At 47.9% G+C, this 14267-nt stretch overlaps 1 protein-coding gene across 4 annotated transcripts in view; it reads left to right on the top strand.

The window, feature by feature from the left end:
- FANCD2 (FA complementation group D2) overlaps positions 1-14267 on the top strand; it is a 165435-nt gene that overhangs the window by 60419 nt on the left and 90749 nt on the right. For all 4 annotated transcript variants that reach the window (XM_056525269.1, XM_056525270.1, XM_056525271.1 and 1 more), the window contains 2 exons: positions 5658-5731; positions 11080-11217. In XM_056525269.1, coding sequence (XP_056381244.1) covers positions 5658-5731; positions 11080-11217 — 212 coding nt within the window. The remainder of the gene's footprint in view (positions 1-5657; positions 5732-11079; positions 11218-14267) is intronic.

Raw genomic sequence — 14267 nt, 5'->3', positions numbered from 1 at the left:
TTTCCATGCGGAAATGAAGAGGAATGAAGGAGGAGGCTATTTTAATCTACTTTTCTGAATTCTGCTCGAATTCCGCTTTAATTCTGCTTGAAAACGGGGTCAGGCAGATTTTTTTTTTTTTTTTTACTATTGACTTCTATTGGATTCTGCTCGAAGAATGAACATGTTCTTTCTTCAAGCGGAAAGGAATTCAGCATGTGAATTCTGCTAGCAGAATTTCCGCAGTGTGATCTGGACAGCAGAAAAAAACATTTAAAGTCAATGGGCAGAGGAGATGTGCATTAATTTGGAGAGAATTCAAGAGGAATTACTCGAGTAAATTCCTCTTGAATTACTCAGTGTGAACGCACCCTAAAACCTATGCAACATGTGAAACACCAGTCCAAATAAATTCCCCCCGTATGTGTGGCGCACATTCCTGAATTCACATTTGGTATTTGATCTGTAGATAAGCAATGTTCTGTTTATATGTAGAGACATGATATAATATCTTTTTATATAAAAGAGCACCTTTCATCAAACCATGTTTTCTAAACTAACTCAGGTTATATTCCCTAACTACTCCTAACACCCCTCCTGCCCTTAAAATGTTATTCTAAGCTTTAAAAAACAAACAAAAAAAAACTCTGTATCATACCTTTTCCCTTGTTCACATTGTGTGAGCTCCCGGCAGGAGAAAGTGGGCATTCCCCAGCAGGCGCTATGTCACTGAATCCTGCAAGAGCTGTGCCTCATCATGTCCCGCACACACTTCCTGAGTTTGGTCTCCTGCCAGGCCAGGAGGAGACCACACTAACTGTTTGACTTGCGGCAGGGAAAAGAACAGAGCCACCTAGTGGCTGTTTTTTCAATCACATTAAAAACATAAAGGTTGAGAATTTTAACAGCAAATTGTCTTATAATTTACATAAGGAACTATATATGAAAAGTTAAGTTTGGTGACAGGTAGTTTTTTAGTGTAAGTACAGTGGCCAAGTGATGAATATTAAAGGGATATAACCGGTGTGAGATGCAGAACTGCATCCTATGCAATTCTGCGTTCGCTGCTCTCCTCAGCTGTTTGGAGATTCCGAGGGCTGTGCACATCTATGTCCCTCCTGTCATGACAGGTGCACAGGGCTGTGTGAAGATCTATGTTCCCTCCTGCTGAGGGAGGTGCTTGACCATTAGGGTTCACTGTTTAATGTGTTATTGTATGCCGTCACAACAGCACAACCAGAGAGATTCCCCTCCTCCCCCAGTGACAGGAAACCTGAAGCTTAAAAGGAAGTGCATCTCTCCCAAGCCCCAGTGGTTTCCTGTCCTTTGGGAAGCCTGGAGTTCCATACTTCCGATGGGTGCTGGTTGAGGGGGCTGGAAGCGCCAGTTCCTGCAGTGTCAGGAAGGGTTAGTCTCCTTAAGGCTCCTGGTTGGGAGCAGTCCTGTGTATCCCCAGCCTGCTCACCTCCCCACTCCCTCCACCTATCTTGTCTCCGTCACGCAGGCCCGTAGTTTCGGGCACTCGCCTGTGTCGTGCGGGCCTCACCTGGAGCGTCGGCAGTGGTATGGTGAGGCGGCGTGCATGTTGCAGGGGATTAGAAGGGGTTGCTTGGTGTGCTCTGGTGGCTGCGTGGCCATGTTGGGGGCAGAGCTTCAGTCACATGACCTGATTGCAGGATGTGACGGCCAGAAGTCAGAGAGAGACCAGAAATGATGTAAGATGCTGGGTCTCAAGGGAAGGGAGGCAAATTTAAAAGAGGAAATCCTCTTTTCTGCTCCCTTGCCTTTTGGATACATGGGACAGCCAGCTAAGCAAGCTTCCAGGAGGGAGTATGACTCAACATGAGCTCCATGGAGGAAGCGGGCAAGCGGGACCGTACAGAGGCTTGGTGTGGTGAGTTTTCTGCTTCTCTCTTTTGGTAAGCGTTATTGACACCTAGTTAATTTTTCTATGATACGCATAGGAAGGCGTCCAAGAAAACCTAAACATAAAGAATATTCTATTCGAAAGATAGGGTTAGCCCCAGACTATGATAAACCTAATTGTGCGACATGTACGAATGAAGTTACAACAGATGCAAGACATGGTTAAGAAGAAGATTGAGGACTCCCTTAAGGGTCTATTACAACCTACTGTAACCACATCTCTGCCTGCAGTAACCACTTCTATTCCCATATTGGAGGAAGAAGAAGACGGTTTAATTACGGCTCTCTGATTCAGGAGATGAGTCATTATCGTCAGAGGAGGATTTATCTGGTAAACCATCTTTTCTTATGGAGGCTACGGATCAGCTGGTTAAAGCAGTAAGATCAGCTATGGGGTTAGACGAACAAAAAGAACCCAAATCAATTCCAGACTTAATGTTCGAGGGACTGGAAGTCAGGAAGCGTAGAATGTTCCCTATTCACACAACGGTGTCTTAATTAAAAAAGAGTGGGAAGTACCGGACAAGAAATCCTTCATCCCTAGGCCCTTAAATAGGAAATACCCCTTTGATGAGTCGGTGACAAAAAATTGGGATAGGTCCCCAAAAATTAATGTAGCCATATCAAAGGTATCTAGAAAGGGAGCTTTGCCCTTTGAGGGCCTGGGGGTACTAAAAGACCCTATGGACAAAAAAGCAGAAGGTTTCTTAAAGAGAACTTGGGAAACAGCAGGAGCAGCCCTAAAGCCCAACATAGCGGGAACATCTGTAGCTAGATCCATGCTCCTATGGATTGACCAATTATCAACTGACCTACAAAATGAGGCCTCTAAAGATCAATTACTATCTTCCCTTTCTACCATCAGGAAAGCAGCAGCCTTAGCAGACTCCTCATTTGATACCCTAAGACTTTCAGCCAGATCCGCAGCATTAGCAAGTTCTGCTAGAAGGGCTTTATGGCTTAAGAATTGGGGGGGAATTACTTTTTGGCTCTCTACTTACAGATGTGTTGGAGAAAGCTGGAGATAAAAAGGATTTCCCTTTTCTCAACCCCCAAAACAAAACCGACCTTTTCGTGCTGGGGCTGGGGGGGGGGGGGGGGGGGGCCGCCTTCTCGTTTTATAATTTCAATAGATCCATCAGGGACTACAGGGCAATGTCAGCTTCAGCTAGAAGTATAGTCTCTCCTTCAGAAAGGGGTATTAGTACCAATTCCTTTAGAAGAGCAGGGTCAGGGGTTTTATTCATCCCTATTTCTTATTAAAAAAAAATTATAAATACATTCAGGGTCATAATAAATTTAAAACCCTTAAACCTGTTTCTCAAGTACAAGCGTTTCAAATGGAGACTCTGAAGTCTACCATAAATCTTCAAAAGACTGCTTCATGGCATCCCTGGATTAAAGACGCCTACCTGCATGTACCTATCCACAAAAAATTTAAAAAATATTTAAGACTGGCTGTTCACATAAACTCTCAGCTTTTTCACCTTCAGTTCTGCGCTCTCCCCTTTGGCATATCTGTTGCCCCAAGGGTGTTCACAAAGATTGTCGCAGAGATGTCGACGCACATCAGAGAAGGAGGCTGCATATTTGTTCCTTACCTACACGACTTTCTCCTTGTGGCAGAAACAGAGGAAAAGGTACTCTTTTCTTAATCCTACTGTAGATATCCTGAAAAAATTGGGTGGCTTATAAATTGGGAGAAATCTTCCATGAGAGAAAATTATAAAATTGACGTCCTTGGTTCAGGAGGTCTCTGCCTCTCAATCTATCATAAAGGGCATATCCTTATTAGGCCTTTTTACCTCAGCCATTCCCGCGGTTCCTTGGGCCCAGATTCATTCCAGACCACTTCAGATAGAACTTTTAAAGTTCTGGGATGGATCACATGTGGATCTAGATAGGAAAATCATTCTCTCCTCTGTGGTCCTTCAGTCCCTTAGGTGGTGGTTAGATGTTAATAATCTATCCAGGGGTCTAGACTGGAGATTTCCTTCCCCGGTGTTAATTACTACAGACGCTAGTCCCGGGAGATGGGGTGCCCATTTGGGGTCCGGAGATCTTCAGGGTTCCTGGGATTTAGATCTGAAGGATTACTCCTTTTTTAAATTATAAAGAATGATTTACTCTGGTATACTCTCTGGTGGTGCTGTTGTGACGGGGGGGAAAGCTGGTAATTACTCACTGGTAATTCTGTTTCCTCGTAGTCATGACAGCACCACAACCTATTCCCACCCTTTTCTTCCTTGCACGGAGGTTATGCACTGAGGTGTAGAAAAAAATTAAATAAAAACTTTCTTCCTAGTGGTGTTGGTTAATTATGGTATTGTAATATTATTGTATATGCTAACCAGTGGAAGTGAAGTGTCTTCTATATCTCAGTACCGTATTTATCGGGGTATACCACGCACCGGCCTATAACATGCACCCTCATTTTACCAAGGATATTTGGGCAAAAAAAGTTTTTTTACCCAAATATCCTTGGTAAAATGAAGTGTGTGTGTGTGTGTGCATGTGTATACCCCAATACACTGTTTCTTACCCCGCAGAAGCCCCCAGGAAAGGAAGGGGGAGAGAGAAGCAGTCGCTGCCCGCTTCTCTCCCCTGCCTTTCCTGGGGTCTAGAGCCCTGCTGCCGCCGCTTCTCACCCCCTGCTGTCGGCGCTGCTGCCCCTTCTCTCCCCCTGGCTATCGGTGCCGCTGCCCCATTGACGTCACTCGTCATTGCGTCTCGCAGCCCATAGCAAAGACGCAGGGGACGCCACACTGGAGGCTAGAAGCAGCGCGGACCCGACCCTGGCAACAGGCAATTATACAACTGGGGATGGGGGAAGCAACGGGTGCTGCTGCCCCTTCTCCCCCTGGCTATCCGCGCCGGCAATGGGGCAGCGGCACCGATAGCTAGGGGGAGAGAAGCGGCGGCAGCAGGGCGGCTCTAGACCCCAGGACAGGCAGGGGCAGAGAAGCCGGCAGCGACGGCAGGTCTCTGCACCTGAAAAAGCCGCTGCAGTTCATTGATTTAAAGCGCCCGCTTTAATTAATTGAACTGCAGCGACTTATCGGCGTATAACACGCAGATAAACTTTAGGCTAAAAATTTTAGCCTAAAAAATGCGTGTTATACGCCGATAAATGCGGTAATTCACTGGGGCTTGGGAGAGATGCACTTCCTTTTAAGCCTCAGGTTTCCTGTCCCTGGGGGAGGAGTTCATCTCTGGTGCTGTCCTGACTACAAGGATACAGACTTACCGGTGAGTAATTACCGCTTTTTCAGAGGCCTTTTTAAAAATGTAAGCGGCAAGCTGATAAATCTTCCCCATTTGTGTTTTATTTTATCGTCCTTAGTTTTCTGAGAGTTCACATGGGCAAAGAAGCCATCAAAATGGAAACCAATGACTTTCATGGTTTCCAAGAAAAAAAGTATTGACATGTTACTTCTTTAGAGTGATTCTGTTTGGAAGTTCACTTTGAAATCAGTGGGATCTTAAAAAAAAAAAAATTTTTTTTAAAACTGCCTGACAACCCACATCAAAAGTGCTTAAATCAAAGGTTGTTTTTGCACATGGATAGTGATGCTTTTTTAAATAAACTAAGTGAACATACCCGTAAGTAGTTTCTATTTCAATAATGCTAATAAAAATATATTAAGTAACAACCTCAAAAGCCAGTACACATCCATTATAACTACTCAACTTGCCATCTGTTGGTTGAGGTCAGTGAATTGTTGTCTGTAATTTCCTCTTTTCTGGTGCAGGAACACTTGAGGAAGACAGTGGTCGAGGATTTTCAGGATGATTATGTTGTGGATCTGGACCAGGCAGGAGAAGGGTGTGTATATGCATTGATGTCCTTGTCTTGATTTTGCTTGTGATTTATTACTTGTCTCCTCAAATACTGAGAGAGGCATTTCCATCAGGTTACCCCCACCATTCCTAAATAGGAAGCACTGATATGGTTTTACTCCTGACACTAAGTTTCAGTAATACTATGACATTTCTGGATACTTTAAATCTCAAGAGGTGCAGGCCAAATGTTGCTCCTGGGAGTCTGACAGGGAATCTTTGGGCTGTGAGCTGACATTCCCATTTCTCTATCGGCTCCATTGGGGGACACAGACTGTGGGTGTATCTTGCTGTCTCTAGGAGGTGGGACACTATGGTAATAAAAAAAGTCAGCTCCTCCCAGCAGGATATACCCGCCTTCAGTTTAAGCTTAGTGTCTGAAGGAGGTGGACTGGTCTGGGCTATCCAGACTAGGTCTTTGTTCTTTGTTTTCCTAGTATAGGGACGTGTTAGTTTCTTCATTCCTTCTTCTTTCTGTTTTCAGGTGGGGACTCAGGCCTGCGGTTCCCTGTTTCCCCATTGCAAGTAAGGGGGCACAGACATTGCGTATATGTGCTGTTAACCCCCCCTCGCCAACGGTCAGCGCCTGGGTGGTACCTCATGGGTCCGGGTCCCCCTATGTCTCTGCTCTCCTTGCTCGCGCATAGCAGCCAGGCGTGATGCAGGGACCATAAGCTGGCTGAAGACTTCACTGAAGGCTCCATTAGGTAAGTTCTTCTGACTGAGGTACCTTTTTCCACAGGTACAGCCTCGCAATCTCTGGATACCCCCTGTTTTGGCCCACCTCAGTTTTTGGGGCTTTTTTTTTTTTAACAGGGGCTGCATTTGCTGGGGAGCAGTTTCACTAAGGGGGCATATATTATTACAAAAAATCCTTTGTGTGTGTGTTGTGTGTTTTTGGACACTACTTAGCACCTCATATGCGGCTGTCAGCCGCTGCGCTTTTTCAGCTCGAGAGCTCTCAGCGGCTGCTTATTTCTCTCTTCACAGCGCCTTATACGCGGCTGCAGCCGCGGTGCTGTTATGAGCCGGGCGCTCCGTTCCCCCGAGCGCATATACAGTTATATGGGCGCTCGGGACAAGGAGCGGGCGCCATGACACTTCTTCCCCGACGCTGTAGCTCCGCCCACTGACCGGGGGGAGCTCTCAGAGGCGCGAAGCAGCGCCCAATCAGTGTCGTGGCCGCTATTTTCTGTGTTTAGGGGTCAGTTACTTTGTGCTAGGCACGCCCCTCCCTCCCTATTGGCTGGCCTTATGAGTCTAGCTGCTGCATGGAGCAATGTCTTCTCACTGCAGCTGACAGGGGACACAGATCTGGGTGAGAAAGTGCCTGCCTTCTCCTTTTTAACATGTCCGTACCCAGGGCTGTTCATCCCTCTAAACAGAAACCTGGGAATTTAGTGACTTACTATACCTGTGAGCACAGTAATACCAAGATGCCTTGCTCCGCTGAGCCTGCTGGCTCTGCATGCTCCTCTGCTCCCCCAGACCCCCTGGTGCCCCCTGATGCCCCTTCGGTCTGGTGGGTTCAGCCGCTCCTCCAGCCTGGGTTTCTTCCCTGACCCAGTGTATGGCTGACTTGTCCCAAGTCTCCCGTTCGGTGGCGGGGGCCTCCCGCGAACTGGCCGCTTTGAAGGGGTCATTCCGGCACAGGACCTCTGAGAGGGCCCGCTCTTCGTCCCCTCGTACCTCACGCTCTCACAAGCGTGCTAGGGGTGCCTCGTCTGACTCTTCCATTGAGTCTTCGGATAGACGTGGGCGTTCTCTTCGCGGGTCCCGCCCCTCCCTATCATCTGGGCACAAACGTCGCTCCTCTGGAGGACGTTCTCGGTGTCGCTGCTCTGCCACGCCAGAGCCGCGTACCCGGTCTGGATCGCCCTCTACAAGACTGCCTCTACTCATTCACATGCCCCTGGTGAACTAATGGACGAGGCTTCCGAACCGGCATCTGACACAGAGGACCGCTCGGACTCAATTTCTATGGTGATCTCATTGGTGACAGCCATAAGAGACACCTTTCCCTTCGAGGACCCAGGATCTTCGGATGTCTATCCAGAAGTATCCTTTCATCGTACTAAGCCAGCACCTAAAAGGTTCAGCTCTCTCGCTGACTTTGATGACATTCTGGAATCCGCATGGAAACATCCAGACAAGAGATTCCCGGGATTCAAGACAATTCAAGAGCGTGACCCATTTGACAAGGACCTTGTCGCTAAGGTGGCTTCCCCTCCCTCTGTGGATCCACCAATCTCCCGGATCTCTAAGGCGACTATACTGCTCCTGGCAGATGCCGCTGCCGTCATGGATCCCGCGGACAAGAAGGTAGAATCTTTTTTAGCGAAGTTCGCTTCTGAAGCAGCTGGCTCTTCTCTTATTCCCATCTTCGCCTCGACATGGGTGTTCAAGGCCCTGTCGAAGTGGTGCCAAAAGCTCCATCAGGATATCTTAGCGGGACACCCCCCAGAGGATCTATCTGCTCTGGCTATCCAATGCGCTAAAGCTGTGGACTTTCTGTGCGCAGCTTCCATGCAGTCAGCCCGCTGTTCTGCCTTTGCTGTGGGTCACCTAGCGGCCCTCCGCCACTCTATGTGGCTTAAAGCTTGGAATACGGATGCCGCTTCCAAAACGTCTCTCATTGAGCTTCCCCTTACGGGCGGCCGTCTTTTTGGCAAACGCCTTGATGAGATTCTCTCTGAGGCAATGGGAGGTAGGAGTTCCTTGTTACCTCACGCTAAGGCTCGCCCTACTTCCCAAAGAAAGTCCTTTTCCTTTGGGTCCTTCGGACCTCTGGCCCCAGTAATGGGTCCGGGCAGGCACCCTCGTTCCGGGCACGCCGTCTTGGAAGTCGGACTCCAACCGCTTAAACCGGACAACCGCAATCCCACTTCGGCATGAAGTGAGGCCCCCACCTGCGGTTTCTTTTCGGGTGGGATGTCTTCTCTTGTTTTTTCCGAGACATCTGGACCTCACACATTCAGGACCCTTGGGTCAGGGACGTGGTGTCCAACGGTTTCCGGATCGAATTTGCCTCCCTTCCGAGGGATCGCTTCTTTCAATCCCGGGCCCCCCCGTCTGGCAAAGGAATTTCGAGTGGCTCCCCAGTCTCTGCTTCTCCAGGGGGTTATCGTTCCCGCCCCTCCGGGGGAACGTTTTCGGGGTTTCTATTCAAATCTTTTTGTGGTCCCCAAGAAGGAAGGTTCTGTGCGACCAATCCTAGACCTCTAGCGTCTCAACCGTCTCCTTCTCATCCGCCACTTCTGAATGGAATCTCTCCGCTCGGTGGTGGCGTCCCTGGAACAAGGGGAGTTCCTTCATCGGTGGTCATCAGGGATGCCTACCTCCATGTGCCAATATTTCTGGGCCATCATCGGTACCTCTGCTTGCGGTTCCGGAGGGGCATTTTCAATTCGTAGCCCTCCCCTTTGGTCTAGCCACGGCTCCTCGGGTCTTTACAGATCCTTGCGCCAGTGATTGTTACGGTCGAGGGGTATCTTAGTGATACCCTATCTGGACGACCTTCTCATCAAGGCTCCAACCAGAGCCCAGACTCTGGAGAATCTGGACGTCACTCTCCACACCCTGATTCTCTTCGGGGGGATGGTCAACCGGGACAAGTCAGTCCTCCGTCCTACCCAGTCTCTAACCGTTCTGGAATTTCGATTCGTACGGCCTCTGCCCGAATTTGTCTTCCGCCGGACAAACTCCGGGCGGGGGTCCGCTCCCTTTGGACCCAGGTATCAGTCTCTATCCGCACTTGTATGGAAGTCCTGGGTCGTATGGTGGCAACTATGGAGGCCGTACCCTTTGCCGTTTTCATTACCACCCCTGTCAACTGGCGATTCTCTCTCGATGGCACAGGTCTCCCTCTGTCCCTCGATCGTTAGATTTTTCTCCCTCTCAGGGTCCGTCAGTCTCTGCTCTGGTGGTTTTGCTCCTTTCTATCCCCTTCACTGGCAGGTTGTTACAGTGGATGCCAGCCTGTCGGGCTGGGGCGGCGTGTTCAGGGATTGGACGGTTCAGGGACTCTGGTCTCCTCCGGAGACCCTACTTCCGATTAACATATTGGAATTTTCCAGCGGCCCCTGGCTTCTAATCCTCATGTCCGGTCCTTCCTGCAAGGAGTGGCGCACGCTGTTTCTCCTTATCGGTCACCTTCTCTCTCTTGGGACTTGAATTTGGTTCTGAGTGCCCTCCAGGGTGCACCCTTTGAGCCCCTTAGAGAGGTGTCTCTCCGCCTCCTTTCTTGGAAAGTGGCGTTTCTTGTGGCTATCACCTCCATCCGGAGGGTGTCTGAATTGGCAGCTTTTTTCCTGCTGTTCCCCGTTTCTGGTGATCCAACTGGACAAGGTCATTTTCCGGCCAGATCCTTTCTTTTTACCTAAGGTGGGCTCGGCCTTTCATCTCAATGTGGACATGGTCATACCGTCCTTTTTGTCCGGTTTCTTCTCATTCTAGGAGCGCTTACTACGCAAGCTGGACGTAGTTCGAGCTGTTCGGTCTTATCTCTCCATCACTTTTTCGTTTCGTCCTTACGGAAGGTCGTCGCATGGGACCACCTGCTTCCAAGGCTACCATTTCTCGGTGGATCCGGTCTGCCGTTTCGGAAGCCTTCGCTGTAAGGGGAAGATTCCTCCTTTCAGGGTTGTGGCTCATGCCACACTTTCTGTTGGGGCATCCTGGGCTCTCCAGAATAGAGCCCCGGCCTCGCAGATTGCAAGGCGGGCATACTTCTCGAGGTTTTTTACCGAGTTCATACTTTCGCATCGGCTGATGCTAGTCTGGGGCGTAAAGTGTTGCAGGCAGCAGTGGACCGGCCGTCTGCCTGATTACTTATCTGCCCACCCAAGGGACGGCTTTGGTACGTCCCACGGTCTGTGTCCCCCAATGGAGCCGATAGAGAAAAGGAGATTTTTTAACACTTACCGTAAAATCTCTTTCTCGAAGGATCCATTGGGGGACACAGCTCCCGCCCTTTTTGGGTTTTTTTCCTTTGGTTCTCTGTCCGAGGGTGTATTCAGTTATGTTTTTTTCTTCTGGTTCTCGGACAGTTTTTGGGTCTCTCTTTGACCTATTGGTCTCCTCCTTTTGCTCTGGAACTTAAACTGACTAGCTCAGAGCCCGAAGGCGGGTATATCCTGCTGGGAGGAGCTGACTTTTTTTTTATTACCATAGTGTCACACCTCCTAGAGACAGCAAGATACACCCACGTTCTGTGTCCCAAAATGGATTCTTCGAGAAAGAGATTTTACGGTAAGTGTTAAAAAAAAATCTCCTTTTTACCATAATACACTTTGCACATATTTTTATTGCTTCTGTACCCTATTGTCTTTACAGAACCCACCTGTTTCCAGTGAAAGCAATGTATAACCTGGAGGATGATGAGAGTCAGAATATCGTTGTTATCAATCTACTCCCACTTCTGTCACAAGAACTTGCTAATAAAAGTTCTGCCCCAACAATCAAAGAAGGACGGTAGGTTATTATGGCTGCTTGGTATCCTTGATAGCACAGTTTTTTTTGTTATAACTTTAGAAATATGATGCTGAGTTTGTAATCTAATGCACATGATCTAGGAAATGCTTTCTATGTCATGGAATTACCAAGCGTGATCCTATGTGCAGCCCAATGTACTCTGAGCCTTAATGGAATGCGATGTGATGTTAGAGAATATGTGACTTTTTCCATTGCAGTGGGCAGGACTGTTTTTGATTAAAGGGGGTTGTTCAGTGTAAGAAAGAAGCTGTGTATGGTGTTTAATAATTTGCTATAAATCGTATAATGTATAATTTGCAAATATGTTGTTAGTAATTGTGCTATTAATCCAATTACCCATAAGGGGTCTCCCAGGGATATATGACTTTTTCTCAAATTCCCATTCGGGCTTCCTGGGGCTAAATTCCCAAAGCTAGGGAACCCTACAATATAAAATTTAACTTTTATTTATCTCAATAAAAATTGTGAATTTTGTGAGAAATCAAAAATAGTGGATTAAAACCACAGACATCGGGTCAGACTAGGGTTATTGTTATTCATTCCCATTTATATTTTTCAGGTAGTTGGATATGTGACTCCTCTTATTTGATTGCATTCTTATTTTTTATCGGATTCATTTCCTTTTGGATCCAACTCTATTAATTAAATTGTATAGACTGTCCCAATGCTGCTGTTAAAATTAGACACACTTACACCCAACCCCCCCCCCCCCCCCGACGTTTCGCCGGACGTAAACGTCTAGATTGCTGGGTTTAAATATCCTCTGTCTGTAGGCGGAGGAGACCTTCCACTCCGCTTCTACAATCCGATTTAGTTTCTTATTGACCATGTCAGTTCCGCTCCCTGAGTGGTCAGGTAAACAAACCTATTGCACCTTTTATTAGCCAATAGTCTCCTTACTTATATGCAGGTAGTTTCCGGACCTGCGCTTTTGTACGTTGCCATGGTCCACATACTTCCGGGTTCCGTGTGGTCACGTGTGTTGTTACAATCCTTACGTCGTTCTGACACCCTTTGTTTATCTTCGCGGGATCAGTGACGTCCTTGTTTATATTACTCATCTGATCCGCACAGTAGAGCTGCGCGATATGACCAAAAATGTGTATCACAGTATTTTTTTAAATTATCGCGGTATCACAGTATTTAACGGTATTTTGGGGGTGGGGGGGAAGGGCTTGTTAAAGTGTCAGAACATCGGGGTTTCCCCAACCAGTGTGCCTCCAGCTGTAGCAAAACTACTACTCCAAGCATGCCTGGACAGCATGCGTATGTCTGGGCATGCTGGTAGTTGTAGTTTTGCAACAGCTGGATGCACACTGGTTGGGGAAACAGCATTGTACTGTATACTCCCCCGCTGCTGTCTATCACAGCTCTACACTACAGGGGATGAGGAGTCAGGGCAGTGAAAATCTCTCCATTCACCCCATCCTGCCCCTCTTTCCATTCACCCCCCTGCACCCATTAACTCCCCTACACCCATTAACCCCATCCTGCCCCTCATTCCATTAACCCCATCTTGCCCCTCATTCCATTAACCCCCCTGCACCCATTAACCCCCCTGCTCCTTTCATTTATCCTATCCTGCCCCTTATTCCATTACCCCCTCTGCTTCCATTAACCCCCCTCCTCCTCACCTGTGCGCTGATGCGGCTGCTGGGAAGTGTCCCTGTCATCAGTGCAGTAAGGTGGGCGCTTCCTGCCCGGACATAGGATCCTCTCTGGCGGAAGCGTTCAGCGCAGAATGCTGACACTTCCGCCAGGATGGAATTTGAAATTTTGATCTAAAGTGCCCACTGCGCTATTATGCGTCACGGCCACTTAAGAACAGTGAGCAGCAGCGGTGCAGCTCACGTGCGTTGTGTGAGGGGGGCCCGCCGCTCTTTCAAAGATCAGCGGGCCCCCTGACAGGCAGTCTGTCCGCCCCTGAAGCACTCGCTCCCCTCGTCCTGCGGCGTGCACTAGGGGCCTCAGGAGCGGGCGCCGGAACTAGAAGAAATGCGGCGAAATGCTCTGCCTTACGCCGCAGGACCAAGGGGAGCGGGCGCTTGTTATGAACACTGGCGAAGAGAGGGGAGAGGTGGACTGGAGCAGGGAGCCGGCTCGGGGCTCCGGGAAACATCAGAGCCAGGGGATGCAGTTTCTGCGCTTTCCCCTGGCTCTGATTGCAGAGAGGAGCCGGCCTGAAACTGCAGGGGGAGCGGGGATGAGGAGTTTCATTCTGCTCTCCCCTGACAGAAAGGAGCCGTGGGCTCTGTAATTCATTCATGAGCGGGGGGAGGGGCCCCACCGATATAGCGGTATGGGGCAAAATTCATACAGTCAGAGGGAAAAAAAACGGTATCCGGTATGAACCGGTATACCGCCCAGCCCTACCTCACAGGTCCTATACCTGTATCACATGATTCTTCCAGGTAAACGTCATCGTTGGATCATGTGATATCCCTCTCGATCCTGTCTATCAGCTAGCCTCCCTATCTCCATTATCAACTAGCATAGGTAAGTTATTGTACTAATGATTAATAATGATCAATATTGCTGCAGTATATTAATTATATAGGATTTGGTGGTATACCAATTAGTATGTTTTTGGTCTATGCTGTGGATCTATTTTTCTTTTGATATTCCCCTTATGTATTATTTTAATTTAATCAGGAACTGTTTTTAATCATTTTATTATGTCACATTCAATTCATTATAGAAATGTATGCTTCTAGAATACGCAGTATCTGTTTGTTTTATGTTGAATTAAAGCTTCGTGATAAATGAATAATTCTTCGTTGCAAAATAAATATATGTGTGTGTGTGTGTGTGTTTATTTTGTCATTATTCTATCGAATCTGAGCTTTTAATAAGAGCATACCACAGTGATTGTATGATGTAATTACACATCACTGTAGTTATCGCTCCCCTTAATTAGATTTTACATCACGAATACATAACCATTGGGTTCATATAGATGTTCTTATCTTTTTATAGGTCACCATTTCTCACAGCAAGATCCGAACCACCCACCAGTCCAAACACGTCCA

Source organism: Hyla sarda, chromosome 6 (genome assembly GCF_029499605.1).
Source record: "Hyla sarda isolate aHylSar1 chromosome 6, aHylSar1.hap1, whole genome shotgun sequence".
NCBI classification, from domain to species: Eukaryota; Metazoa; Chordata; class Amphibia; order Anura; family Hylidae; genus Hyla; species Hyla sarda.
This window is presented reverse-complemented; position numbering and strand designations above follow the sequence as displayed.